General features: G+C 36.4%; 1 protein-coding gene across 7 annotated transcripts in view; it reads left to right on the forward strand.

Annotated features, from left to right (window-relative positions):
- Positions 1-27,422, forward strand: part of Mtdh (metadherin) — a 63,297-nt gene that overhangs the window by 21,688 nt on the left and 14,187 nt on the right. For 2 of the 7 annotated variants that reach the window (XM_029469659.1, XM_021183136.2), the window contains exons 3-8: positions 12,263-12,347; positions 13,036-13,212; positions 14,537-14,602; positions 16,101-16,331; positions 19,522-19,611; positions 21,785-21,883. In XM_029469659.1, coding sequence (XP_029325519.1) covers positions 12,263-12,347; positions 13,036-13,212; positions 14,537-14,602; positions 16,101-16,331; positions 19,522-19,611; positions 21,785-21,883 — 748 coding nt within the window. The remainder of the gene's footprint in view (positions 1-12,262; positions 12,348-13,035; positions 13,213-14,536; positions 14,603-16,100; positions 16,332-19,521; positions 19,612-21,784; positions 21,884-27,422) is intronic. The other 5 variants (XM_029469657.1, XM_021183137.2, XM_021183138.2 and 2 more) reach the window with 5 other exon arrangements.

Genomic DNA, 27,422 nt, shown 5'->3' on the forward strand with positions numbered 1-27,422 from the left:
TTTCCTTTCCTCTCCTCTCCTCTCCTCTCCTCTCCTCTCCTTTCCTTTCCTTTCTTTTAAAGGAGTTTTATTTTGAAAGAAATGATAAAAAAAAAATGTACTAAATTGGTCATGTATCTTAGTGTTGGGGCCTGGAAGCCCCTGGAATCTTGTCCCTGGGCCATTATCTAACACTCTTGCTTTTTCCACTCTCTTGCTTCTGTTCGGAACATTTTACAATGAGGGCATTCCTTTCGGGACCTTTTTACAATGGGGGCATTCCTTTGACCTTAATGTGATACCTAGCACCACCATTTGGCCTGTCTTTGAGTTTTCTGATCCCAAAATTTGTCCTAGCTCCCTTCCCTCGAGAACCCTGTTGTTTAAGTCCTGCAAGTGGGGGCATCTTAGGGTTTTATTATTGTAAAGTGACACCTTTCCAAGGCAACTCTTATAAAGGACGTTTAATTAGGCCTGGCTTACAATTTCTGAGGATCAATTCATTGTTATCATGGCAGGAAGCATGGCAGCATCCAAGCAGGCATGGCACTAGAGGAGCAAGGCAAACAGAAGGCTGGCTTTCCGGCACCTAAGAGGAGGGCCTCAAAGCCCTCACCCAGAGTGACATACTTCTTCCATACTTCCTTCAACATGGTCACACTACCTAATAGTGCCACTCACTGGGCCAAACATATTCAAAGCACCATAGGATGATTGTGCACACCTTTAATCCTTGCACTCAGGAGGCAGAGGCAGGTGTATTTCTGTGAATTCCAGGACAGCTAGAGTTACATAGTGAAATTCTGTCTTTAAAAAAAAAAACTATATACAGCCAAATCAAATAACATAAAATTCCTCATTCCCCAAAGAAACCTCATGCCTTTTAGTAGTTATTTGTTGTTTCCCTTTTTTCTTCTAATCTTTTCCAAGCCTGGAAACATTAATCTGATGTAATAGTAAGGCAGAATGCTCGGAATTGTCTAAAGAGAGGGAAAAATTTTCCTCCCTTCTCCACTGAATAGATGTCTGTGTGAGCCTGGATGGTAGCTCAGTAATAGTTCATTTGCCTACCATGCACGGTACCCTGGGTTAAAGCCGTTCACATGTTTGTGAGCATCTCTGCATTTTCTTCATGGTACACAATCAAAACAAGTTATTGCAGTAAGTTGGACACAGAAGTAGATAGTTAAATTAGTTATTTAAAAAAACATTAAACGTGTTTGAAATGATGTTCTCACATTGTCATTTGATGTGAAAAATACCACTATATAGATATAGTTATGTAGATCATTGTAATTATTTTGAAATAAATTAGCATAACTAAATAAATAAGTCCTTAGTATCCAAAAGTATTCTCTGACCAAGAGATTTAAGAATTATGACCAAACAAAACAATGCAGAGCAGCATGCATTGAAACAAGGATCAACTAGAATAGCCTGTAGCGATACTGAGTGCCTCCTGCATACACAGAGTGCATATTTGCTTACATTTGTGTAATGCATGTTAAAAAATAGACAGAATTTAAGTAAGAGTTTTATAAGCCATGGCTGTTTTCAAGTATATTCACACTTTAAGTATTAAATGAGTTTACCTGGATTCACAATTGAATGTTAGAACAACTTATTTGCGTATTTTGGGTAATTCCTAAGGAGAATCTAAGAATTTCTAAGGAACTCTCTAAATTTGTCTCGTATACATTCTTAAATTATAAGTATAATATATAGTAATATATACTACTTTATATGATGTGATGAGTAAATGTCTCACATATATATATATATATATATATATATATATATATATAAACAAACTTTTGTTGTGTTGTTTTTTTGAAATGGGATCTTACTCTGTAGCCCTACCTGTCCTAGATTCTCAAGCTTACAGTTCTGCCTGCCTCTGCTTTTGGAGTACTGGGATTAAAAGGGCTTGGCCCTCTGTGCCCAACTTTGTGTGTGTGTATGTGCATACATGCAGAAACACATATATATTTACATTTAAAATATACATATTTAACAGATTTAGAAAGAAGTCATAGTGGGTTTAACAATTATTAAACTGTTTCCATTGTCTAAATCTGGAAAAAAAAAGGACTAATTTCAAAATGGAAATATCAAGTCACAGGCTGGACAGCAGTGGCACATGACTATAATCCCAGAATTCAAGGCAGAGACAGCAAGGACTACATGGAGAAACACTATCTCTCAAAACCAAAAAAGAAAAGAAAGAGAGAATATGAACAAGTCATAGGCCACACAAAAGCTGTTGTCTATTGTCCATTTAACTCATTCTCTCAGAAGTGAAGTAGTAGAACGTGTATAAATATATGTGCTCATTTATGTGGACACATTTATAGACATATTTCTTTCAATGGTCTACTTTTTTTTGTTTGTTTGTTTTAGTTTTTCGAGACAGGGTTTCTCTGTAGCCCTGGCTGTCCAGGAACTCACTTTGTAGACCAGGCTGGCCTTGAACTCAGAAATCTGCCTGTCTCTGCCTCCCAAGTGCTGGGATTAAAGGCGTGCACCACCACACCCCGCTAATGGTCTACATTTTTGTATCTCTTTTGTGTATGTGAAATAAGGAAAAACAGAAGAAATTTAAATGGGGTATAGTACAAACATGCTTACTTGGCATACTGTTTTTTAGGATCATCTGATGAATTAAGTTTCATTCAGATACTATTGGAAGTGTTTCTTTAGCATCTGAGCCTCTGCTTATTTCTGCTGTTAGAATGAGTTACTCGAGCACATTTTTTCATTGTGTTGGCAGTGGAACACTGAAATTGGACATTTTGTTGAATATAATGAAATCTCTTATTCTCTTGTCTAGCAAGAAGTTGCTAGGAAAAAAAAAAAAAAACGATTGCTTACGCACAGAAAGTTAAAACAGTATTGGCATTCAGGAAAGGTAATGACAGAGGACTAAGTTTGTGAGTTTTAAATACTTACAAATACATTGTTCTACATATTTACAAGAATAGAAAGGCCCTGAATCCAATCACTAGTACAGGTGGCAGGTTGAGGGTCAAAGGAGAATATTGGGGGAGGGAGGGCAAATGGAATGGAATTTGAGCTGTATCCAAAAAGTTAATATAAATATCAAGCATTGAACATGAGGTAGAGAACCAAAAAACAGTTACCCTAACAGTCACTGTAACACTTTGTTCAGATTCATGCAGCTTAAAGACAAAAATGTATAAATAACAGTCTTACAACCAAAGTTTGTATGTGTGAGTAAAGGAATATAAATGTATATTGGAATCTGTTTATAGAAGGCCCTTTACATATCATACAAGGAGGCCAGACTTTACAGGTGACAGGAAGCTTCTACAGTTGTGTGTGTGCATGTGTAAATACATGTATGCTTGCCTCTGTGTGTATAGAGACTAGAGGTAATGGCCTAGTCGGCCATCAATGGAAAGAGAGGCCCATTGGACTTGCAAACTTTATATGCCCCAATATAGGGGAATGCCAGGGCCAAAAGAATGGGAATGGGTGGGTAGGGAAGTGGGGGGCGCTATGGGGGACTTTTGGGATAGTATTGGAAATGTAATTGAGGAAAATATGTAATAAAAATATTAAAAAAAAAAAAGAATGTCTTTTTCAATCAGTTTTCTCACTGTATTAATTTTTTAGACATTTATGTGTAGTGCATATTTGCTTTCATGAGCTTATGTGTGTTCTATGTGTGCAGAAACCTGAGGATGTCAGAAAAGGGTGTCAGATCCTCTAGCACTGGTGTTGAAGGTAGTTGTGAGCCTCCGTGTGGATTTTGGAATCAGAACCCAGGTCCTCTCAAGAGCAGCAAGTGCTTTTAACCACCCACTGTGCCACCTCTCCAGCCACTCCACTGTATTCTGATACAAGATCTCACTAAAACTGGAACTTTGTTTCGATAGACTGGCTGAATAGCCAGCTCCTGAGATCTGTTACATGCCATCACACCCAGCTTTTACATAGGTATTAAAAATCTGGATTTGGGACCTCCTGCTTGCATAGCAAGCACTTTACCCACTGAACTATCTTCCAAGCAGCACATCTTAGGGTTTTGTTTGTTTGTTTTTGTTTTGTTTAGAAGGAATGGAGATGAAAGAATACACTAGTATAGATTTGCTGGGAGTTAAGCATTAAGAAGGTAGCCCTTACACCTGAGTGTGTAAACAAGTGAGTCTCTTTGTGCCTTTTCTTCTATTGGTTTGCCTTATTCAACTTGTGACTGTCTTTGTTTTATCTTACCATGTTTTATTTTGCTATGTTTTGTTGTTGTCTCTTGAAGCATGCTCTTTTCTAATAAAGGAAAAAGGGAATCCAAATAGGGGAAACTGGGAAGAGTAGGAGGAGGGAAAACTATAGTCAGGATATTTTGTATGAGAAAAGAATGTATTTTCAATATAAGGAGGGTAAAGGTAGCACTTGAAGATGGGAATGTTTCCTGCTATCTGTTTACTTATGTGTTTGGCAGAGCTGATATTCACTAGCATTTAGTTCTCTATACTTAGCTTCAAAATTGACATCTGACACATAGCAAATAGCTTATAAATCTTGGTTGTATAGAGCTCACTCAAGAAAAGGCTTTTTTTTTTAATTGACACAATATTTGTACCTATTTATGGCATTTAATAACATAATTGAATATAAATATGTAATTGTCAAGTCAGGGTTATCAGTGTCTTTCATCATTTCAGATACTAGCATTTCTGTCTAGTGAGTATCTTTGATCCCTTTTTCAGTAGTTGTTTTGAAAATGTATGACTAATTGTTGTAGACTATAATTATCATTCTGTTCTGGAGAACATTAGAGCTATTGCCCCAAATTTTGTGTGCCTCTGTCATCTTCCCTGCACTTCATACCCTGTAGTGACCTCTATTCTACGTTATATATATCCATGTTACTTTTTTTTAAAGATTTATTTATTTTATGTGTATGAGTACATTGTAGCTGTCTTCAGACACACACCAGAAGAGTGCAGTGGATCCCGTTAAAGATGGTTGTGAGCCACCATGTGGTTGCTGGGAACTGAACTCAGGACCTCTGGAAGAGCAGTCAGTGTTCTTAACTGCTGAGCCATCTCTCCTGCCCCTTACTAACTCTTTAAAATCCCCCAGTTGAATGGAAGCATGCAATATCTCCTTGACAGAATGATTTCACTTCCTTGGATATATATCTAAACAGAGTGTTGCTAAATTATACAGTAGGTCTATTTCTATTTTTGAGGACCTTCCATAATTTTTGTGGTATTGGCTGTACCAGTTTACATTCCCAACAGTACAGTTTCTTTATGTATAGCTCACCATCATGTGTGTGCTACATGTGTGTGGAGGTCAGAAACAGCATTTGGGAATTGATTCTCTCATACCTTTTTGAAACAGAGTCTCTCTTGATTCTGCTGCCCTGAATACTCCTGTCTCTACCTCCTTATTCCTCAACGTAGTTCTGAGATTACAGATGCATGCCAGCCACTACATTAAATAGGTTCTGCAGATTCTGGATAAAAATCAGATCTCGGGCTTGCATTACAAGCACATCTGCTGAACCATCTCTCTGCCCTCATGGGCAGTTTGCTGATTCATGAATGACCACACCAGGGCCAGCTATCAGGAGGCAATCATCTTTCCTTAGGGTGATTTAGTACTTACAAAGTTTGGGGGGAATAAAGGTAGGAACATCCAGGATGGGCAAATGTCTTTGGGCTTAGGATAGCTTAGGATGGAGAAGCATTTCAGGAATCTTGGGTGTGGACTGAACAGGTTCTTATTGAAAGAAAGGAAATTGATCCTGTAATCTAATTGAGGCAAATGTGAGCTTACAATTCCCCAGAGAAGCCCTGCAAGTAAACGGCCTCCATTACAAGCCAAGCCCCACAAAACCATCAGGTCAACGGTAGACTCTGACCTTAATTAGCAGTTTTCCCAAGCCGGCCATTGTTTTGTTTTATTGATAAGAGAGAGCCATTCTAACTTAGGTAAAGTAATATCTCACTGTAGTTTTGAGTTACATTTCCCTGATGATTGGGGTGTTGCTCATTTCTTCATATACTTATTGGCCATGTTGCCTTTTCAGAAATATGTATTCAGATTATTTATATTTTTAAATCAAATTATTTAGGATTTTTACTGTTACATTGTTTGGACAAGATTTAATAATCTACCTGATTTCATGGTGGAACATGACAACAAAATACGGTTGGGAGAATAATTACAAGAAAGCTAAGCTATTGTGTCAAGGTTTCCCCTAGATATCTTAGCTATAGTAGATCTCCTAAGTGTAAGACAGTAAGTGAGACCTCAGGGTACAGGCCTCTTATCTTAGCCACATGAAAAGCCAAGACAAGAAAAATCACAAGTTTAAGGCTTGCCTCTTCTGCTGCAGAGTTAGGTCTAGAGATAGAGCTCAGGAGCAGAATGTTCATAACATGAATGTACTCTATACACAAAAGAAGGCTTTGTCAGTGAGATAACTGGGACAAATAACTATGTATTACATGTTTATCTTAAAGTTTTAATTGAATATTTTTCAGTCTCATCTGAATGTATATTTTTGGTAAAAACTTTTAAAGATATTGGTAAAGTTAAAGCATATTTAAGTCTAGTCCAAGGTGGTATTTACTGACAAATCTTAGTATACTGGAGCAACTATAATCTATCTTTTTTTCCCCAGTTTGTATAACCCCAGGGGCTATACAACTCAATTTAATCTCAGAGGGTCATGGATAAGGTATTATAGGAACATGGGTATCCAGTAGCTACATGACTGAAGAAAATGCCTCACCCTAGCCCCCCAAAGAACCCATTAACTATAATAATTCAGAGAGGGACAGGGCTTTGTAAGCATCTCCTCACTCCATGATGGAATGTTGACAAGCCTCATCTTGCACAGGTTTTATGGAGATACTGGGGGTTAGACTGTAATAATCATATCCTGCCTATAAAACTACACTCCGCCTCATCTTCTGGCTCTTGTATCCTTTCCAAAAATCCTCTTCCATGTTGTTCTTTAAGCCCCCAAGGGAGATGTCCCATGTAGGGCTGAGCATTTCAGTCATTTATTCTCGGTATTTTGAACAATTATGAGTCTCTGAAATAACCACTGTCCATTGCAAAAATAAGCTTCTTTACCAAAGCTGACAGCAGCACTAATCTGGTATAAACAAATATTTAGAAAGCACTTTGAGAGTTACAGCGTGTTTCTTTAACAAAACCATTGTAGCTTCCTCACTAAAGCATATGGCCTCATCCTCACCACCTCCTTTTTAATGTTTATAGTACTAAATGTGAATTCCCTCCTTTGGAGCAGGCCTCAGATCCAGTCAAAGAGATCGGTTACTTCCATACCAGTTGTTCCTCTATTGCACCTCTCAGGCACATCTTGCCTGGCAGAGTGAGACCATTGATGACAATTCTCCCCCAGCAGCCTTTGTAGCACCTTCTAGCATTTGAAAGCAAGACAGCAGAAAGGAAGCTTTTTAGCTCACCTCTACCTTGATTTGTCTACATAAATCATTTTATCTTTAATTATCACTATTAAAATATGCTTTGGCAATTAGTTAAACTAACAGGGTATTTGTAAGTGCTAAGTCTGGATTTAGAATTGGACTTTATGCCTAGTTTCACACTTAATAACCCATGATTGTAGGGTTTCTGCAATCTCCTTATAATCTCAAATTCCTTATCTGTAAAGGAGGAATGTTTACTATAGTTTCTGGAGACATATACTATTGATTATAGAAACCACTAGCCACATGTGGATATTAAATACTCAAAATATAGCTAATCTGAATTGAGATTAGATATACTGTATACACTAGGTTTCAGACAAGATTAGCCATGATTACTCCAGATATCAAAGACTTAGATTCGTCTTTTCATTAGTCATTAAATCACTAGACTATTTTTAATAATAGATTACTCATTGAAGTGATATTATTTTAGATATATTGTATTAAATGTCTAGCTTTATAAACTATTTTATAAATGTTAATTTTATCTATACAACTTACATTATATTTATGCTAGGCAGTTCTTTTCTAAACTGGAAACAGCAGACTCTGGCTCTCAAATCTATCCTGATTTTTTTTTTTTCAGGAATAAAGTTTTATCAGAACAGTCCATCAGTTCACTTTTATGTTGTGTAAGCCTGAGTTAATACTAGAGATACGGTTGTCACAACGTCATCTGGCCTTTAAAGCTTAAAACACTGACCTCTCTAGTCTTTAATAGACCGAGCTTGTTGTTTGTGCTCTGGACTATAGCAGCTATTCAATGTGTTACCGTTTCTTGTGAATCGTAATGACAGAAATAAGTAGTTCAGTGAAGAAAGAGAGCTGGGGAATGACTGCTAATGGAGTCAAGGTTTCTATTTAGGGCTAAAGAATATTATAATGGTAGTTTTACAAGTACAATTCTTTTAAAAAGTAGACATGAACAATCTAGTAAATATAGTAAAGCAGTATGCTAAACATAATACATGATAATAAAAACTGTTTTTAAAGCCAAATGCAGATCAGTTATGAAGAAAATAAAACAACTTATAAAAAATAGTATTTTTTACAAATAGATTGTCATGTCTAAAACAGTTTTTACTACATTTCACAATTCATACCATTGAAGAATATAGTTGTCCCTTGATCTCTGTATGGTATTGGCACCTGAACTCCATGCAGATACCAATACTTTTTAGGTACTGTCTTAGTCAGTGTTTCTATTCCTGCACAAACATCATGACCAAGAAGCAGTTGGGGAGGAAAGGGTTTATTCAGCTTACATTTCCACATTGCTGTTCATCACTGAAAGAAGTCAGGTCTGGAACTCAAGCAGGTCAGGGAGCAGGANCTGANGCAGAGGCCATGGAGGGTTGTTTTTTACTGGCTTGCTTCCCCTGGCTTGCTCAGCCTGCTCTCCTATAGAACCCAGGACAACCAGCCCAGAGATGGCATCACCCACAAGGGNCCTTTCCCCCTTGATCACTAATTGAGAAAATGCCTTACAGTTGGATCTCATGAAGGCATTTCCTCAACTGATAACTCCAGCTGTGTCAAGTTGACACAAAACTAGCCAGTACAATTGACCCCTTGTCAACTTGACACACAGACACATCACTAGTAAGCCTCAACCCTTACATTCCCATTCATCCCCAAGGTCTAAACAACTTTAAACATTCCACAGTCTTTACATATTCTTAAATTTTCAATCTCTTTAAAATATCCATCTCTTTTAAAATCCAAAGTCTTTTTACAATTAAAAGTCTCTTAACTGTGGGATCCACTAAAATAGTTTCTTCGTTCAAGAGGGAAAATATCAGGGCACAGTCACAATCAAAAGCAAAAATCAATCTCCAACCACCAAATGTCTGGGATTCAACTCACGATCTTCTGGGCTCTTCCAAGGGCTTGGGTCACTTCTCCAGCCATGCCCTTTGTAGCACACACGTCGTCCTCTAGGCGCCAGATGCCTGTACTCCACTGCTGCTGCTGCTCTTGGTGGTCATCTCGTGGTACTGGCATCTCCAAAACACTGCATGACCCCTTCAGTCCTGGGCCTTCAATTGCAACTGAAGCTGCACCTTCACCAATGGCCTTCCATGGCCTCTCACAGTGCCGAGCCTCAGCCGCTCTGCGCAACCACTTCATGTCTTCAAAACCAGCACCACCTGGGTGGCCCTTACATATTACCAAGTCCCGCTGCAGCAGGAGTACAACCTTGCCTATCTCTGAAACGCAGCCTCTTTGTGCTTTCAGAAAANACTTCCCAGAAGATGTCACCTCAATGATGCTGGTCTCTTCTTAATCACCGCTAATTTCTTAGCTCCAGCTAACCAGCATCAATAGTCCCAGTAATGCAAAGTTTTTGCTTTAGTAGTTCTGGTATCTTGTTAACCACAGCTGATTCTTCAGCCCCAGCTAACCAGAACTACAAAATCTTCACAATCAATACAACAATGGCCCTGAAAAGAGTCTTTAATTTTCCCTCTGAAATTTCACAAGCCAGACCTCCATCTTCTGCACTGTTCTCAACATTATCTTCAAGCTCCTACACAACATCTGACAGAGCTCTTAACAACGAATGGATCTTCAAGCCCAAAGTTCCAAAGTCCTTTCACAGTCCTCCCCAAAACGTGGTCAGGTTGTCACAGGAATACCCCACTAATTCTGCTGGTACCAATTTGTCTTAGTCAGTGTTTCTATTCCTGCACAAACATCATGACCAAGAAGCAGTTGGGGAGGAAAGGGTTTATTCAGCTTACATTTCCACATTGCTGTTCATCACTGAAAGAAGTCAGGTCTGGAACTCAAGCAGGTCAGGGAGCAGGAGCTGATGCAGAGGCCATGGAGGGTTGTTTTTTACTGGCTTGCTTCCCCTGGCTTGCTCAGCCTGCTCTCCTATAGAACCCAGGACAACCAGCCCAGAGATGGCATCACCCACAAGGGTCCTTTCCCCCTTGATCACTAATTGAGAAAATGCCTTACAGTTGGATCTCATGAAGGCATTTCCTCAACTGATAACTCCAGCTGTGTCAAGTTGACACAAAACTAGCCAGTACAGGTACTTAAATCCCTTATACTATAAAATGTTACTTTATTTGTAATATCTATCACATATATCCTCCCATACTTTTAGTTGTGTCTAAATTATTTATAGTATTAATAATACATGCTATATAAATAGTTTTCATACTGTATTATTCTGACCAAATGTAATGCTGACCAAAAAAGTCTGTGCTTGTGTACAGGAGCATTTTATTCCATGTATTTCCAAATGAAGTTGGTTGAAATGGTAGATGGAAAACTCACAAGTGTATAAGGCTGATTCTATTTGCAAGTTCCTCATAGATAGGAAAAACATTTTAATGCCATCTATTCAGTTCATTCAAGCTATACTATTGTTTATTTGTATTATTAATATCTTGTAATTAAAACGTAACCTGTAACTTTTTTTTTTCTTTTTCTTTTTTTTTTTTTTTTTTTGTTTTTCGAGACAGGGTTTCTCTCTGTAGCCCTAGCTGTCCTGGAACTCACTCTGTAGACCAGGCTGGCCTCGAATTCAGAAATCTGCCTGCCTCTGCCTCCTGAGTGCTGGGATTAAAGGCATGCACCACCACTGCCTGGAATAACCTATAACTTAAAGATGGTATACAGTAATGAGTGAATAGCTAATCTCAGTAAGTAACTAAATGAGTGACTACAGTATATGTATAACCAGATATTTAAGGCTGGGTGTGGTGGTGCACACCTATAATTCAAGTGTGTCGATACTATAATTCCAGCACTTCAGAGGAAGAGGCAGGAGGCTTAGGAATTTGAGGTTATCCTCTGCTATATTTGAGGTCAGCTTAGGGTAAAGGAGAGCTTATCTCAATAAAGCAACAGCACCAAAACCCTACTATATTGTTAATGTTGTTTCTTTTCTGGAGACATCTATCTAAATACAGAAATCATGTGGAGTTTTTGGCGCGCTTTTGAAAGGAGAATATAAAATTAGCAGTAAGGAGTTGGAAGACTGTTCCAGAATTTATGTATCTTGTGTTGGTATTTTTATCTTTATTGAATTGTTAAGCATATGCAATCTGAGGGTTTTTTTTTTTCCACCTTGCTTTGACCAAATACTCCCTGCTTTATACAATTGATTCATTGATTAGTAGTACATAGGGTATCAGCAATATATCTTATGCAATCAAACCACTATTTGGTACATAATTTTCCTTTGGAAAGTGATGGTGGATTGTAATTTCATTATTCCTAGAGCAGTATATTACAGTATTCTATTTCTACTATAATATAGGACACATTTTGTGTAAGAGCATAGTGTGGTTTCGGGGCCAAGCAAACCTTCCATTTTAACTTTACTTACTAAATTTAACATGACACGGTAGAACCTATTCTACCTTTGTTTTTTCGTATCTAAAATGGGGTAATACCTTCTGTATTTTTAAAGAATAAATTAGAAGCTGGGCAGTGTTGGCGCATGTCTTTAATCCCAGCACTTGGGAGGCAGATGCAGGCAGATTTCTGAGTTCGAGGCCAGCCTGATCTACAGAGTGAGTTCCAGGACAGCCAGGGCTACGCAGAGAAACCCTGTCTTGGGGGGGAGGGGGGAGAATAAATTAGAAAATTACTGTAACTAGCATAAAGTAACCAACCACTCAGTTATAACCTCTCATTGCTACCTTAATACACTGGTTTTTTAATCAAACTGAAATATCTTAGTTGTCAGTTTCATACATTTCATTATGTATTTTACTGGCTCCTACCTTTTCAAAAACAAGTAATACTCTATTTTACTATTTCAGTCAAAGAAAAATAAGAAGAAATCAAAGTCAGATGCTAAAGCAGTGCAAAACAGTTCACGCCATGATGGAAAGGAAGTTGATGAAGGTATTTGAGCAAGGGAAAGGCCTATAGAAAATATTTAAGTTTTTAAACTGAGGTGTGTGGTATAAAAGCTCCATTGTTTCACTTAATCTTGTATGTAGCACTTTTTAATTGCCATAAATTTTATCATAAAGATCTGTGATGTTATTAAGAAACACTTTGGTTATCTAAATCATTTAAGCATCTAATAGTGCTTATTTATTCTTTAAATTTATGTTTGCTCAATATTGTGAGCAATTGAGAGGCCATTCATCTTGTCTTTGTTTCCTATAAATATGGTTTGGAGTTTCCCATTTTTCTTAAATATACCATTCCTAAAAGGCTATGTGCAAAATTCTTGAATAAGCCATTTATTATCATACCCTAAACTCATGTATCAGGAGCATATAACTCTCCTGTCACTTCTACCCAACAGGATAAAAAGATAAGAGACAATTCTTTTCTGTCACTTTTTCTTAACTGTAGTTGACACATTTTGTTAGAAACAAAACTAGAATAAAAATAGTTTTTTTCCCTAGTATAACATGAGATTAGGATAAATTCTTAGGGTAAATTAATATAATCAGCACTCTTGGTTTTTAGCTTAATATCTAAATTTATTATATCTGTCCCACCCTATTTTTTTCCCCTCAAAACTACAACTTTTTTGTCTTCCCTACTGAATAACATCTTTCTTCTCGGGCTATGTCAGGAGCCTGGGAAACTAAAATTAGTCACAGAGAGAAACGACAACAGCGTAAACGTGATAAAGTGCTGACTGATTCTGGTTCATTGGATTCAACTATCCCTGGGATAGAAAATATCATCACAGTTACCACCGAGCAACTTACAACTGCATCATTTCCTGTTGGTTCCAAGAAGAATAAAGGTATATTAGTGGAACATAAGAGTGGTACATCAAATCAAACTCCTTTAAGCCAGATGTACAAAATATGTCACAATCTTTTTGAACTGCTAACTTTGTGCTGATATACCCTTCTTCATGAGAGTTTTGTGAACCACATCCTGGTTTACCATGTAACAGCAGTGTTGTTAATATTGCCTAATGAATGGCTTATTAAATTAAAATTTGCCTTTCTGCCTTGAGTCACATTAGAGAATGTTGTTGCTTCTTTTCCTTGTGTGTGTTGCTTTGCCCCAATCCTCTTACATCTCCATTTCTTACAGTGGATAAAACATTGATTAAATGGAATATTTATCACCATTCTGCATGTTGGGCACTTTCATTCCAAGATGAAACAAGCATGTTCTGGTTAGTGCAGGTTCTGTCTATCCACCCCAGTTTTTTGTTTTGTTTCTGGCAATTCTATAGGTATTAATAAAGCTAAACCAGAATTTCAAAGATGATTGAGCCAATGTCCTTCCTACCAAGTACTCAGATGCGTAAGCAATCCAATATTGATAGCTACTTCATGGGAGCACTAGTTTATTTCCTTTGTCTTTTGTTAGTGACCTCCCTTTTTTCTATCCCTTAGTTGTTAGCAGATCACCTTCTTAACTTTGTTTTTTGTTTGTTTGTTTTGTTTTGCCTGCTGACTTAACTGAAATTGTTGCCATAGTACAGTAATGAACTTTCCTTATTCATTCTGCTGTCATATATTACCAATGCTTTGAGTGTTTTTGTTGGTGACTCTTACTGATCTGGGCATGCCTGCCTTGCTTGCACTTTGTGTTTCATGGGATTTGAATTTGGTTTGGTTTTGGTACATTGTGATAATTGTGCTTATTTTGTGCCAGAGAATTGGAATTTTTATGTTAAAACATAAATTCTCACTTTTTAACCATATTTCCTATGTTATAATCCCAAATGTGGCAACAGTTTTCTTAAATTGGTGTGCTTGCTTCTGGGATTATTGAAAAGGCAGCTCATGTTAAGATGAGGCAAAGTTGAATCCAATTTCAGAGCTCAATGTTTCAGTTCCTACCTAAAAGAACCTTCAGAATTCAGAAGCATTGCAGAATAATGGTCCCTTAGTTGTATTTTGGCAATTTTCTAGGATTTGGCATTTTAATTGATAAAGACTCAATTCCCTGTGAACATGTGAAATATGTTGTAAAATCACTTTTTCCAATGTCAAAACTGGCACTTGAAGGAGCAATTTATTATAGATCACAATTGTATGTTCCGCTTGATTTAATGTGCACAGTGGCCTGTTTAGTATTAAATAAATTTTATTTCTATTTCGACCCAGGTGATTCTCATCTAAATGTTCAAGTTAGCAACTTTAAGTCTGGAAAAGGAGATTCTACACTGCAGGGTGAGAGAAATTACATGACACTTAACCTGAAGGCCAATCAAAATAGAAACTTGGCTACGTGTGTCTTTCCTTATATGATGTTAAAGGAAAGAAAAGGGATTAAAGTTATTTTTAATTTCTTAATTAATATGATCATAGTCCAGAGAATTTGAAAAATGGAAAAGGAAGATCATTCATACTCAGAGTTTGGTATGTTGTAGCTCCCCCCCCCCACACACACACACACATGTGTATGTGTATATATATATATATATAAACATTCAGTAGTAATTTATGTACAGTTTTGCTTCTTGCATCATTTAATCCAAGTGAGAAGGATCTTTGTTGGACATGAATGTAATATGGGCATGTTTGGGATAAAAGACTATCCTGTATCTTAAGAAAATGTAGTTTTATAAATTTTAATGGCTTATCAAATATGTTATAATGAATATAGTTTAAGGTTATTGAGTGCTTCACAAACAAAATTAACTTAATTCGCTCATTCTTCATCACTGCAGGAAGAGCAGTATACCAGCCTAAAAGTAAAAGTGTCACAGGAAAAGTGTCACCTTCTCATTTTGTGCTTGTTCTTTTTTGTTTGTTTGTTTTAAGATTTATTTACTTTATTTATGTGAGCACACTGCCACTGTCTTCAGACACACCAGAAGAGGGCATTGGATCCCATTACAGATGGTTATGAGCCACCATGTGGTTGCTGGGAATTGAACTTAAGGACCTCTGGAAGAGTTAGTGCTCTTAACCACTGAGCCATCTCTCCATCCCTTTGTGCTTGGTCTTAACACCATTGCTTGCTCCATGCCCTCATGCCTCATGTCTCAATTCTGGCTACCCATCTTGGAATCAATCTCTCTCTCCCTCTCTCTCTCTCTCTCTCTCTCTCTCTCTCTCTCTCACACACACACACAAACACACACACACACACACAAACACATACACACACACACTCAAAGCCTGGATTCTATCCTTGAGGTCCTGACATTCATTTGGTCTTGGCTGATGCCATAGAGTCTCTTTAAATTTCTCATTTGGTTCTAATGTGCAGTCATTATACGTAATATAATATACAAAATTATATCTAAGGAAAGAACATGTAACTAAGGAGAAGTCTTCATTTTCATAGTGGGTGAGTATTCAGAGTATACTAGATATGTGTTTTCAGTTAGTCATTTTGCTATTGAGAACATCACTAGTATGCATGTTCTGTTGACTTTTAAATTAAGGAATCTATTAGCCAGGCATTGTGGTGCATGCTTGTAATCCCAGCATATCGAGGGAGAGGTAGGAGAACCATGAGACTAATGTAAGCTACATAGTGAGACCCTATCTCAGAAACAAACTTTAAAATTATGAAAGAACTTCATAGCTTACCTTCTTATACTCAGGCTACTTAAAGAACACTAAGAGGGAAGGAAAAAGTACTAAGTACTGATTACAGAATTACCCCATTTTTAACAAGAAACCATATATCTGTTTTTAATCTTTATTTTCTTTTAAGTTTCTTCAAGGTTGAATGAAAATCTTACTGTCAATGGAGGAGGCTGGAGTGAAAAGTCTGTAAAACTCTCCTCACAATTGAGTGAGGAGAAGTGGAACTCTGTCCCACCTGCTTCTGCAGGCAAGAGGAAAACAGAGCCATCGGCTTGGACTCAAGACACTGGTGATACTAATGCAAATGGGAAAGACTGGGGAAGGAATTGGAGTGATCGCTCAATATTTTCTGGCATTGGTAAGAACTTTTAGAAAAAAAATTAATTTATTTAAAATTGGTAATGTGATACAGCTTGAATTTTTTAGGAATTGTGAAGGAAAGCAAGCCATTAATAGAAATAATCCTAAACTGGGCATGTTAGTAGTGCACATTCCTGCAATCCCAGGCTGGAGGATCGGGAGGTTAGCCTCAGTCCCAAATGAGTTAGAGAATAACTTGGGCTACAGGAGATACTGTGAGAGAGAGACAGACAGACACACACACACACACACACACACACACACACACACACACACACAAAGAAATACTAGTCTTGCCATGCAGAAGTAATGGTGATAATTAACTTATCTTAGATTCTTTGCACAGAATAGAGCCACTAACATGACTAACATCCTTTACTTTCTGTGTAGTGCTTTCACATTCTTGATCACATTTGCTCATCAGTAGAGCTAACTAATAGACTTGTGTGATATTGATATATATTTTTTTAAAGGTTTATGTATTTGTTTATTTATGAGTACACTGTACCTGACTTCAGACACACCAGAAGAGGGTGATGGTCATGAGTCACTATGTGGTTGCTGGGAATTGAACTCGGGACCTCTAGAAGAGAAGTCAGTGTGCTCTTAACCACTAAGCCATCTCTCCAGCCCATAATTGTATATTCTTAGTGATATCATAAATGTAATGTGTGAGTAGACATAATAGATTTTAGCAGTTTGAATCTAAATAAAAATAGTAAATAAAAGTACTAGAGAAGTTTATAGCATCCATTTTATAGCCTATATATACATGCCTGTTATAATTATTTTTCCCTAGATTTTAATGGTAAAAATTAGTACCTGAGTAGTTTGTTTCTACTGAAAGGCATTGATCTAAGCAATGTGTGCTTATTATACATTATAGAAAAAGAAATCTTTATTAAATATGGAAAATTACAAATAAGTAAGGGGAAACATATTATCATACCACCTAGTGACAGCTGCAGTCAGTTTTTGTATTTGTTTTTCTTCCTCCACTGTGTATAATTTTTGGTTTTTAAAATAAACTAAATTGAATATGCATTTTTATGTTTCTTTTTCCCCATCCCCAAATTGATTAGAAAGGTCTTACCTATTCTTATAAGCATGCTTACTTAGTGGCTCTATGTGCTGTATCATTTAAATATAATATTGTTACTTACCTATTTATACCTAGGTTTGTAGCACTCTGTATCTGACCTTAAAAACTATTTTAGGTAATGTTACATTTAGTGTGTTTTTTTAGGATAGATTCTTGGGAATAACTGGGGTTAAAGAGATATGAATGTATTTAGTGTATTTTCATTTATTCTCATACTTTCATCTTCAGTGTAAGTGACCATTTATCGTATTCTTACTTACCAAGGTTGAACTTTTTTTTTCTTAGTCTTCTGTTTTGATAAGCAAAAAAATACATAAATTATTTTTTGTTGACTTTTAAATCACTGATGCAAGTTAGGTTTTTTTCCCATGAATTAATTGATCATTTCTGCATCTTTCACCAGTTACCTATTCATGTTCTTTGCTGTTTGTCTAGTGGCCTTATGCTTCTTTTTTGGCTTTTTAAATTTGAATTTAAAAAAAAAAAAGCCGGGCGTGGTGGCACACGCCTTTAATCCCAGCACTTGGGTGGGCAGAGGCAGGGGGATTTCTGAGTTCGAGGCTAGCCAGGGCTACACAGAGAAACCCTGTCTCAAAACAAACAAACAAACAAAAAAGAATTATATAATTCCCCATATAGTAAATAATTTTTTATTTTATTTTTCGGGAGTTTTGTTTTTATTTTGTCAGAGTCACTATGTAGCCCTAGCTAGCCTAGAAAACTGTTTACAAAGCTGGCTTGGAACTCATGGACAGTTCAGTCTGCCTTCTAAATGTTGGAAATGAGAGTTGTGAGCTACCATGCCATACTTTGAACATGCAGTCTTTTTCTGTTGTAGTTACGGCAGATATTTTTAATACCTTAGTTTAATTTGGGTAGTATTGAATACAAGGAAGTGCTTAGTTTGTGAGGGAAAACAAAACAAAACACCCACAATGTCTTCCTTAGCTTTCCATCCTTTTTAAAAGACTAATCTCTCAACAAGCAAATTGTGATTCATTCACTAATTCTGTTTCAAGTTGCTCTCCTCACCTGTAATGTCCAAAAACTATCTAGAAAAACAAAAATCTTGTCTACAAAGATAATCTCTAAATTCCTACCATCGTTTTCAACAGAAAGAACAAAATTGCCATACTAAAAGTATCCTTTCATATTTAGTAAAAGAAATGATCAGGTTTATGGAATAATGTTAGGAATACTGACCTTGTAATATATTTCTAGTTTACTTATAGAAGCTTTATAGTTTTACTATTAGAGCATGGATTTAGGTAGTGTTTGGTTAGTATTGTTACAGATAAAATTAGGCAGCAAATTAGATAGATGGGCTTTCCTAGCTGGATTTAAAATTTATTGAAATTGAAAGAGAACTGTATTAAGTTTATGATGGGTCATTGAGGAGGTGTGTATGCTGCCATGCTGAGTAACAAGCCACCTTAAAAAAATGCATGCTTGGTGGCTTGTCATTGTGTGGGCATCATGGCATGTACTTACACACTAAGAACCTAGGCTGTCACTAGGTCAGAAAGTCTCTAGTGCTACACGCTTATGTAGCCTACTATTACAAAGTGTCATTCTGTTTTCAGAAAAATACTTTGAAAATATTAAAAGATAGCATGGTGTAGTAAATACGAATAGACTAGTTCAGACAGACCTGCTAGGAGTGTGTTGGGCATTTAGTTATATAGCCTGATGAACCTCATATTTAAGTAATTGTGAGAATTGATTGTAATGAATGTCAGGCACCAAGTTGGTGCCTAGTGTAAAGTACCTGCTTAAATTATGATAGAAATGATTGTATAGTGGAACGAGTAGGCTTGGAAACAGTTAGACCTAAGCAGTTTTCTAAGTATTGCAAATCATTTTGCTAGCTCTAAAATGACCTAGCAGGGTTGCTCTAAGGATTAGAACTCAGTGTATAAAAGAGCCATCCACATAGTAGACACTCAGTAAATAATAGCTATTGCTAGAATATTAGTTCTCATTTTTTAAGATAATCTTTAAATATTGCTATCATAGTTTTAAATCTGTACATCTTTCAAGTTCTTTGCAAATTGAAGGTTGCAAGTGACGTTTTTTATTTTGCCAGCTGCTTGGTCTAGTGTGGCTAGGGGAGTGAGTGCCTCTCAACAGAACTCTGCTTCTTTTGCATCTCTCACACTTAACTCTGCTGTCTCTGGTATGTGAAAAACAGTCTTTCCTTCAGTTAACCAAAACATTTTTGTTTGATTTTAGTACTTATTATTTAGAAAATTGATTAACATCATATATTGCTATCAACATAATTAATATATGTAATAGCAAAGGTCTTTTTAAGTTGTAGGGGGCATCTAAGTCCTTATATGCCAGTGATATGGATTCTGTGGTCTACCACTGGCAATTTATTAGTATAAATACACCTGGAAGACCTTCCCTTTAGGTTAGGACAGTAGTTCTTAATCTTCCTAATGCTATGACCCTTTAATACAGTTCATGTTGTGATGACCCCCAACTATAACATTATTTTCATTGCTACTTCATATAACTAATTTTATTACTGTTATGAATCATGATGTAAATATCTGTGTTTTCTGATGGTCTGTGAAAGGGATCATGACCTACAGATTGAGAACTGCTGGGTTAGGACATGCTTAGTACACTCTACCAAACTTTAAGTTGAATTTGGCATATTTCTATTCACTTTTACTTGTTATGAATTTATAAATAAGCCTCTCTTTGACACATACACAGTAGCTATTTTAAGAACCTGTTGATTCAGTATATACACTATAAACTGTCAATCCAGCATCACTTAAATGGATAGGTCTTTTATTAATCAACAGAAGCTACATATTTTATCAAATATATAAGTAGGGAGGCACTTTGATTTATACTACTTGATTCACAAAGCTTCCTGGACTTCCTTTACTAATGATGTCATTTCATGATGTCTGGAACATGTTTGCCTAGAAGCAAATAGTAAATAGTTTAGGTTTTGTGGGCCACACTGTCACTGCCACAACTATCAACTCAGCTCTCCCATGATAACAAGAAAGCAGTTAGAGATCAAAGACAAATAAGTATATTGACTTAAAAACACTATTCATTTGACCTTTTCTTCAGCCATTTAAAAAATAGGAAATTTTCTTTGGTTAATGGGCCAATTATGGTTGGAGTTGACCTACAAGATGCAGTTTAACTCCTCGTCTTGTTGACCATATTTCATTTCCAGAAGAGCAAGTTCATTATTTCCTTCATTTTATGACTATGCGGCACATACATTCAGAGAAAGCAGTAGGAGCTACTGAAGTAATGAGGTTATATTTATGCAACTTGAGTGGCTGATATGCTAAATATTAACCACATTTGTAGGGTGATGTGCTTAATTTAACATTAAAATATATTACCATTTTGAGTATATAATTAGTGAAATATCAGCAATCCGTCTACATAACTAAGTGGAAATGTAAAAACTAAGACTATGAGGTAATGAAGTGATTGTTAGTTTTATTTATTCTAACCAGGAACCTGTATTTCTTAAGTTTTTCCTGTCAGTGGCTCTGAATCCAAGTGACTATCAGAGTCACCTAAGGACTCTTTAATGCGCATGAAATTTGGATTCAAAAGGTAGCATGTATATGTGTGTCTCTGTGCACCTGATAGAATGCTAATTTGCATTCTAAAATTAATTTGTAGCCGTAGCGCAATTGGTTTTGACCTTACATTCATGGACTTTTATGCCCCAAAACTATTTTCAGATTTTTGCATAAAAAGTTCTGGACATTGGGCCACCACTGCTTTCATCTGGTTCTTAAGAAACCTTGTAACCCCTCCCCCTCATCCTTTTTCCAACAACTAAACTTAGAAAATAATATTCTCTTCTTTTCAGTGCATCTGAACATAACTCTAAACTTCCAGCAACTCTTGTTTCTCTGACTTTTCTCTGTCTCACCTCTCTGGTTTAATTCTCTTTCTTTAACTTTCTGTGGCCTAAAAGTTGAGCTAACTCAGACATCTCCTAATCGCCTTTTCTGAGTCCCGAGGCATCTAGCAATGAGATTTTTTCTTTTACTGCTTTATCTTTTAAGAAGACAAATGGAACTTTTTTTTTCGACATTTTAATTTGCAGACGACAAGTCAGATTCTAATTGTTGTGAAGTGGTGGTGGTGGTGTTCAGATCTAGTTATATTATACTCAATTTAAAATTGCCCTCAATTTTACTTTTGCTTTTCATTTAACTCTTTTGTTATGTCTAAATTTTCTTTTAGGAAAAATAGGAAATAGAGTCCATGTGAAAAGTTTAGAACTTTTGTTGTGAAACATCCTTAGGAAGTTCCATTTTTAATTTTATTGCATTCGTTTTTCATTTAAGGATCTACTGCTGAGCCAGTTTCTCAGTCTACCACTTCTGATTATCAGTGGGATGTTAGCCGTAATCAACCTTATATCGATGATGAATGGTCTGGGTTAAGTATGTCCTTTTAAATTTTTTCAGTTACTTCTCTCTCAGAATTTTCTTTTTAGCACCCTGAATTCATGCTTTATGTCTTATTTTAATCCTAATTTACCCCTTTTATAGGTCATAGTAATATAATTTAACAGCAACTGTATATATACTACTTGGAACTTGACTCTGAATACTTATGGAACTAAAACTGACTTTCTGTAATGACTAAGGCAGTGTTAGTTTTATTAGTTCTGTAGGACTAATTTTTTGGTTTCTTTTCTGTTTTAAATAAATAGTTTTATTTTGCTGGTTTTAGTATAAAAGAAGAAATAGACAATAGCTATGGCTTTGAATTAATTGTGATATATGCACATTTTTGTGCTAATTGACAACCATAGCCCAATTTCCAATAGAAACATATGTTTAAAAGAAAGAATTTTTAAAAAGGAGGGAGAGTTGTGTATGTGTGTAACCTGGGCATTGTGGCACCCCATTGTGCCAGGAAGCGAAGGCAAGGCTGATTGATCTCTGTGAGTTAAAAGGCAGTCTGATTTATGTAGGAGTTCCAGTCTGACAAGAATACAAGATCCTGTCTCAAAATAAAAGTTAAAATAAGAAGAAGAAAATTGTCTCCATATTAAAAAAGCTTACTATCTTCATTTAAAATTGCGAACTTATAAGGTTTGCCCACCTCCCAGAACTCCAAATTTCAGAATTCATTCTTTCCTCTGAATTTGTATGTCACATTCTTTCCTACCTTGCATATATTCTGTCATTTTGCTCTCTATTTTAGAAAAGAAAGTATAGATTTAATGTTTTATGTAAAAGGTTTTAAATAATTTTTTAAAATTATCTTCTGGATGTTATTTCTTTCTTTGACTTTTTTTTTTAAATGGGTTTTGTTTTTGAGTTGAAACCTCCTGAAAGAAAAACTTGGTAATTCTTATATATGTGTATAGTGCTTGGGGGCCGGGTAGGGGGGATCTAACTAAATGACCCTTGCTAGTCTAGAACTCATGGTGATCCATCTTCCTACTATGCTTCCCAAGTATTGGAATTAAAGGCAGGCACCACAGTCCCAGCTATTGCATGCAGTTCTTTGTAGAATGTTTAGTGTACTGTTTGACAAAAGTAATGATTTAGTAGTAGTAATGGTGATGAAAGTAAGCACAAATCATCTGCCCAGGACTGGTCCCAGATTTCTGCATCTCACTTAATACTTCAAACAGGTGTATTAAGTAGATGCAGTTTTTCCTAACACTTTTCAGATAAAGGAATTGAAGCCAAAAAAAAAAAAAGTTTAACTTTCTACAGGCTAGTTAAATGGAAAAGAAATTTAAGCCTTGCTGGTCTTGTCTTATACCACTTGTTTTCATTAACACCTGCTTGTTACAGTCACAGTGAAAATAACAATCACAAGACATACATGTAGACAAAATGCCACAACACATAAAAATATATAAATGGAAAAAATAAAATAAAAATAATCATCATGAAGGCAAGCTTGTAACACAGTGAATGAAGCAGAGCCCTTAAAGATTGAAATGGGGTTAGAAAGATGATTAGAGAGGCCCATCTCCAAAGATGAGATCAAGACTGACTGACTCTGTGTGTGTCTTGGGGGAAGAGGTGCACACCTTTAATCCCAGCATTTTGGAGGCAGAGGCAGGAAGATCTTTGAGTTCAAAGCTAGCCTGGTCTACCAAGTGAGTTCTAGGACAGCCAAGACTACCATGAGAAATCCTGTCCTGAAAAACAAAAAAGACTTGTTTTGCTGTGTTGTGTTGATGTTTCTCACTTTGTTGCCCAGTTGGCATCAAATTCTCAATCCTTGAGTTCTGGAATAACAGGTGTGTACCACGATTCCCAACTAAGAGTACTTGCTTGGAAAGTTTAGTTTTAATCCTGGATTTAGAATAGAGTATCTGTCGGGCAGTAGTGGTGCATGCCTTTAAACCCAGCACTTGGGAGGCAGAGGCAGGTGGATTTCTGACTTCGAGGCCAGCCTGGTCTACAGAGTGAGTTCCAGGACAGCCAGGGCTACACAGGGAAATTCTATCTTGGAAAAAAAAAAAACAAAAAATAAAAGTATCTATATAGAACAAATAGTTTATTCTGCATACTTTGAATAGTTTTGAGAAAACTTTAAATTATAGTGGTGTATAAGGATGCAAAAGCATGGGTTTTCAAGACAGAATAATCTATGCTGCTTTAGGAAAAAATAACTGTGTCTACAGTAATCACAGGGAGTGATTACAGGAGAGCACCAGTAAAGGATCTGGGCTGCTGAGCGTTAATGAGAACACCGCACAAGCAGCCGCAGGTTTCCTGCTGGACATTTTTACCTTACCCGTACAAAACTTTTAAATATGAAAAACCATCCTTGGCTGCTAAAGAAATAGTTTGAAAAAGAAAGAAAAACTACATATAAAAGTGTAAGATTGGTAAGATTCTAGATACTTAAAAAAGTGTGGTCTGGGAAGATAGTTTAGAGGATAAGGGTTCTTGCCTCTAAGCCTTACTACAACCTGAGTTTAAGCCTCAAAATCCACATTATAGCAAAGAACCAATTCCTACAAGTTGTCCTCTCATTTCCACATACATAAACATGAATATACAAAAAATGAATTACTAAATAAACAATCTTATTGGGAGGGGTTGGTCCTGGTGGGTCTAAAGAAGTGGCTCAGGGGCTAAGAACATTTGCTGCTCATATAGGAGACTTGAGTTCAGTCACAGCACACACAAAATGGCTCACAGCTATCTGAAATCTAGCTCCATGGGATCTGATACCCTATTCTGGCCCCCATGGGCATGGCACACATGCATAGACATAAAATAAAAATACAGAAAAATGTTGGATGGTGGTAGTACGCACCTTCTGTCCCAGCACTCAGGAGGCAGAGTCAGGCAACATCTAACATCGAGGCCAGCCTGGTGTATAAAATGAATTCCAGGACAGCCAGGGCTACACAGAGAAATCCTGTCTGACTCAAAAAATATGGTTTTGTTTTTTTTTTTTTTTTTTTTTTTTTTTTTTTTTTTTGAAAGCTAAGTGTGGAGGTAAATGAGTGAAATCTGAGTAGTTGGGAGGTAGAAGCCCTTGGAAGGAAGAGACAGGATCAGGGATTCAAAAATCTTTTCTAGATTATAGTCAGTATCAAGTTCAGGGCCAACCTGAACAAGATATTATTCTAAGAAAATTTTATACTTAATATATAAGAATGCCTTCTTTATGTTGTCTGCGCTATATTGGCAGTGTTCTATGTCCACAATTTCTTTTTTAACTTATTTTCTCTGAATTTTATTTTGGTGTATGTATATCATCTTTATTGTGTTTTTTTTTAACTCACTGAATTATTATACTCATTAATTATTACTCCTGATTTATAGAATGAAATACAAAGTATCTTATAGTTGGTTTTAATATCAGCTTGCCACAAATTAGAATCAACAGTCTTCTAATTGTAGGACAACACTTAGTCCATAGGGTAGGGTGCTTTAATAGTCCGAATCTGGTGCCAGAAGCCTGGAATGTTCCTGGAGAGTCTCTGATCTCTAGTCTGAGATGAAAGCTTGGAAACATGGGGTCTGCTGTGAGCGAATGTTGGAGCAGCAGCAGCGGGACAAGTTAACTTGATGACAAAGGAAGGTCAAGTGAGCAAAAAGCTATTCAATGGAGTATTGATACTGTGTTTAAACACTGGAGAGTGTCTTTCAAACATAGCTGTGTTTTACTAAATCATAAAACTTACTGTTTACAAGAGTTCTGTTAAAAATAGTTGTTCCCCAGATTGAGGCTAACAATGCTATACTTGAACCTAAAACATTCCACAAGAGTAAATGAAGAGAGAAATTCCTTACCCATATATATATATATATATTATAGCTTTTTTAAAAGGCATTGGCAGACTGTTTAAAAAAAAAATAGTGGTAGGGAAATTATCCTGTTTAATAATCCCAGAGGCAGAAGTATTTTGAGTTTAAGGCTAGCCTGGTCTACAGAGAAAGTTCCAGAACAGACAGGGCTGTTACACAGTCAAGGGTGGGGAGTGGGGTAGGCTATACAGTATGACTATGTTTAAGAAAACTGTTCAAGAAGTTCATTAGTGATGGGGATAAAGCTCATTGATAAGAGTGCTTGCCTAGCCTGCACAAAGCCCTGTCCTACAAAAACAGACAAAAACTACATAGTTTGTTAACACAGTAAACCTTTGAATCTTGAGCATTGTCATTGGAAAATCTCTGGGTAGTATTTGGATTTGGGTTATTAAGCTGTTAAGTAGCTTTTGTTTGATCACAGTTAATGAAAAAATTAATCCTCCACTCAATAAACAAAAAATAGCGTAGGATTTTATGTAGTCACCACAGATTTATGCTTCTGTTAATGTTTTTACAGAAACTGAACCAGAGAGTGCAGTTATTTCCCAGGCTTGAAAGCTATCTTTTCTATGCCTTTTAAAAAGTAATTCACTAAATATTAAATTAGATTTTTATTTCTTCCCACACACTCTATAATATCCATTGAGGAAATGTGTCATATGTTAGTAGTATGCTGTATATTTAGTTGTCTGAACTCTACTTGATAGTCTCTTTTCTAGAAATCAGTCTTAGAGATGAGACTAATGGATAAAGTTACCAAATATATTAGAGGTGGGATGTAACTATAATGGGCAAGGCCCTGGAATGAATTCCTAGCATTTAAAATAAAGAGCAAGGTGTATCTCATAGACATTTCTCAGAAATCCACCAGTTTTAATTATAAATGCCTAATGTCATCATTGATACTAAAAACAATAGCTGCCATTTGATGATTGTTTATTATATTGCTATGAACTACTGCTTTAAGTGTATCTTATATCATCTTGTTAGCATTCCTTGAAGTTTATTTAGAGCTCCTTAATATTAAGAAACTTAGCCAGGGTGCTATAGAGATGGCTAAGCAATTAAGAGCATAGGTTGCTCTTCTAGAGGACCCAGGTTCAATTCCCAGCACTCACATGGCAGCTCAAAACTGTCTGTAACTCCAGTTCTATCAGATCTAACATCTTCACATAGACACACATGCAAGCAAAACACCAATGCACCTAAAAGCAAATCAGGAGGCAGTGTGTAGGAGGACTAAACCAGGCTTGATGGTGCACTTGAGGCAGACACAGGCAGATGTCTGAGTTCTAGAACATCTAGGGCTTCACAGGGAAACCCTGTCTTGAAAAGAAAAGGAGGAAAAATTAAGCAGTGTTGTGTCACATTGATAAAGGGTTATTAATGAACATTTGTTTGACAATGAGGCCCTGTTCTTAACTTCTATATTAGTACTCTAAAGTACTGACTGAATATTCATCAGCTCATAATACATGATGATCCATTTTGAGATGGAAGAAAAGTCTGTCTTTTGTAGCACCCTTCATTCACCCTTGTAATCACTTGTTGCACATTTTCTTGAACAATAAGCTCTGCTTACTTTGGGTCTTCCCACTCTTCTATTTTCACGGTCCCCTGTGGTAAAAATATGTCATTCTTTTATTATGTTTACATATCTCCACTGAATAGTTAGACTGTT

This window comes from Mus caroli, chromosome 15 (assembly GCF_900094665.2).
Source record: "Mus caroli chromosome 15, CAROLI_EIJ_v1.1, whole genome shotgun sequence".
Classification (NCBI taxonomy): domain Eukaryota; kingdom Metazoa; phylum Chordata; class Mammalia; order Rodentia; family Muridae; genus Mus; species Mus caroli.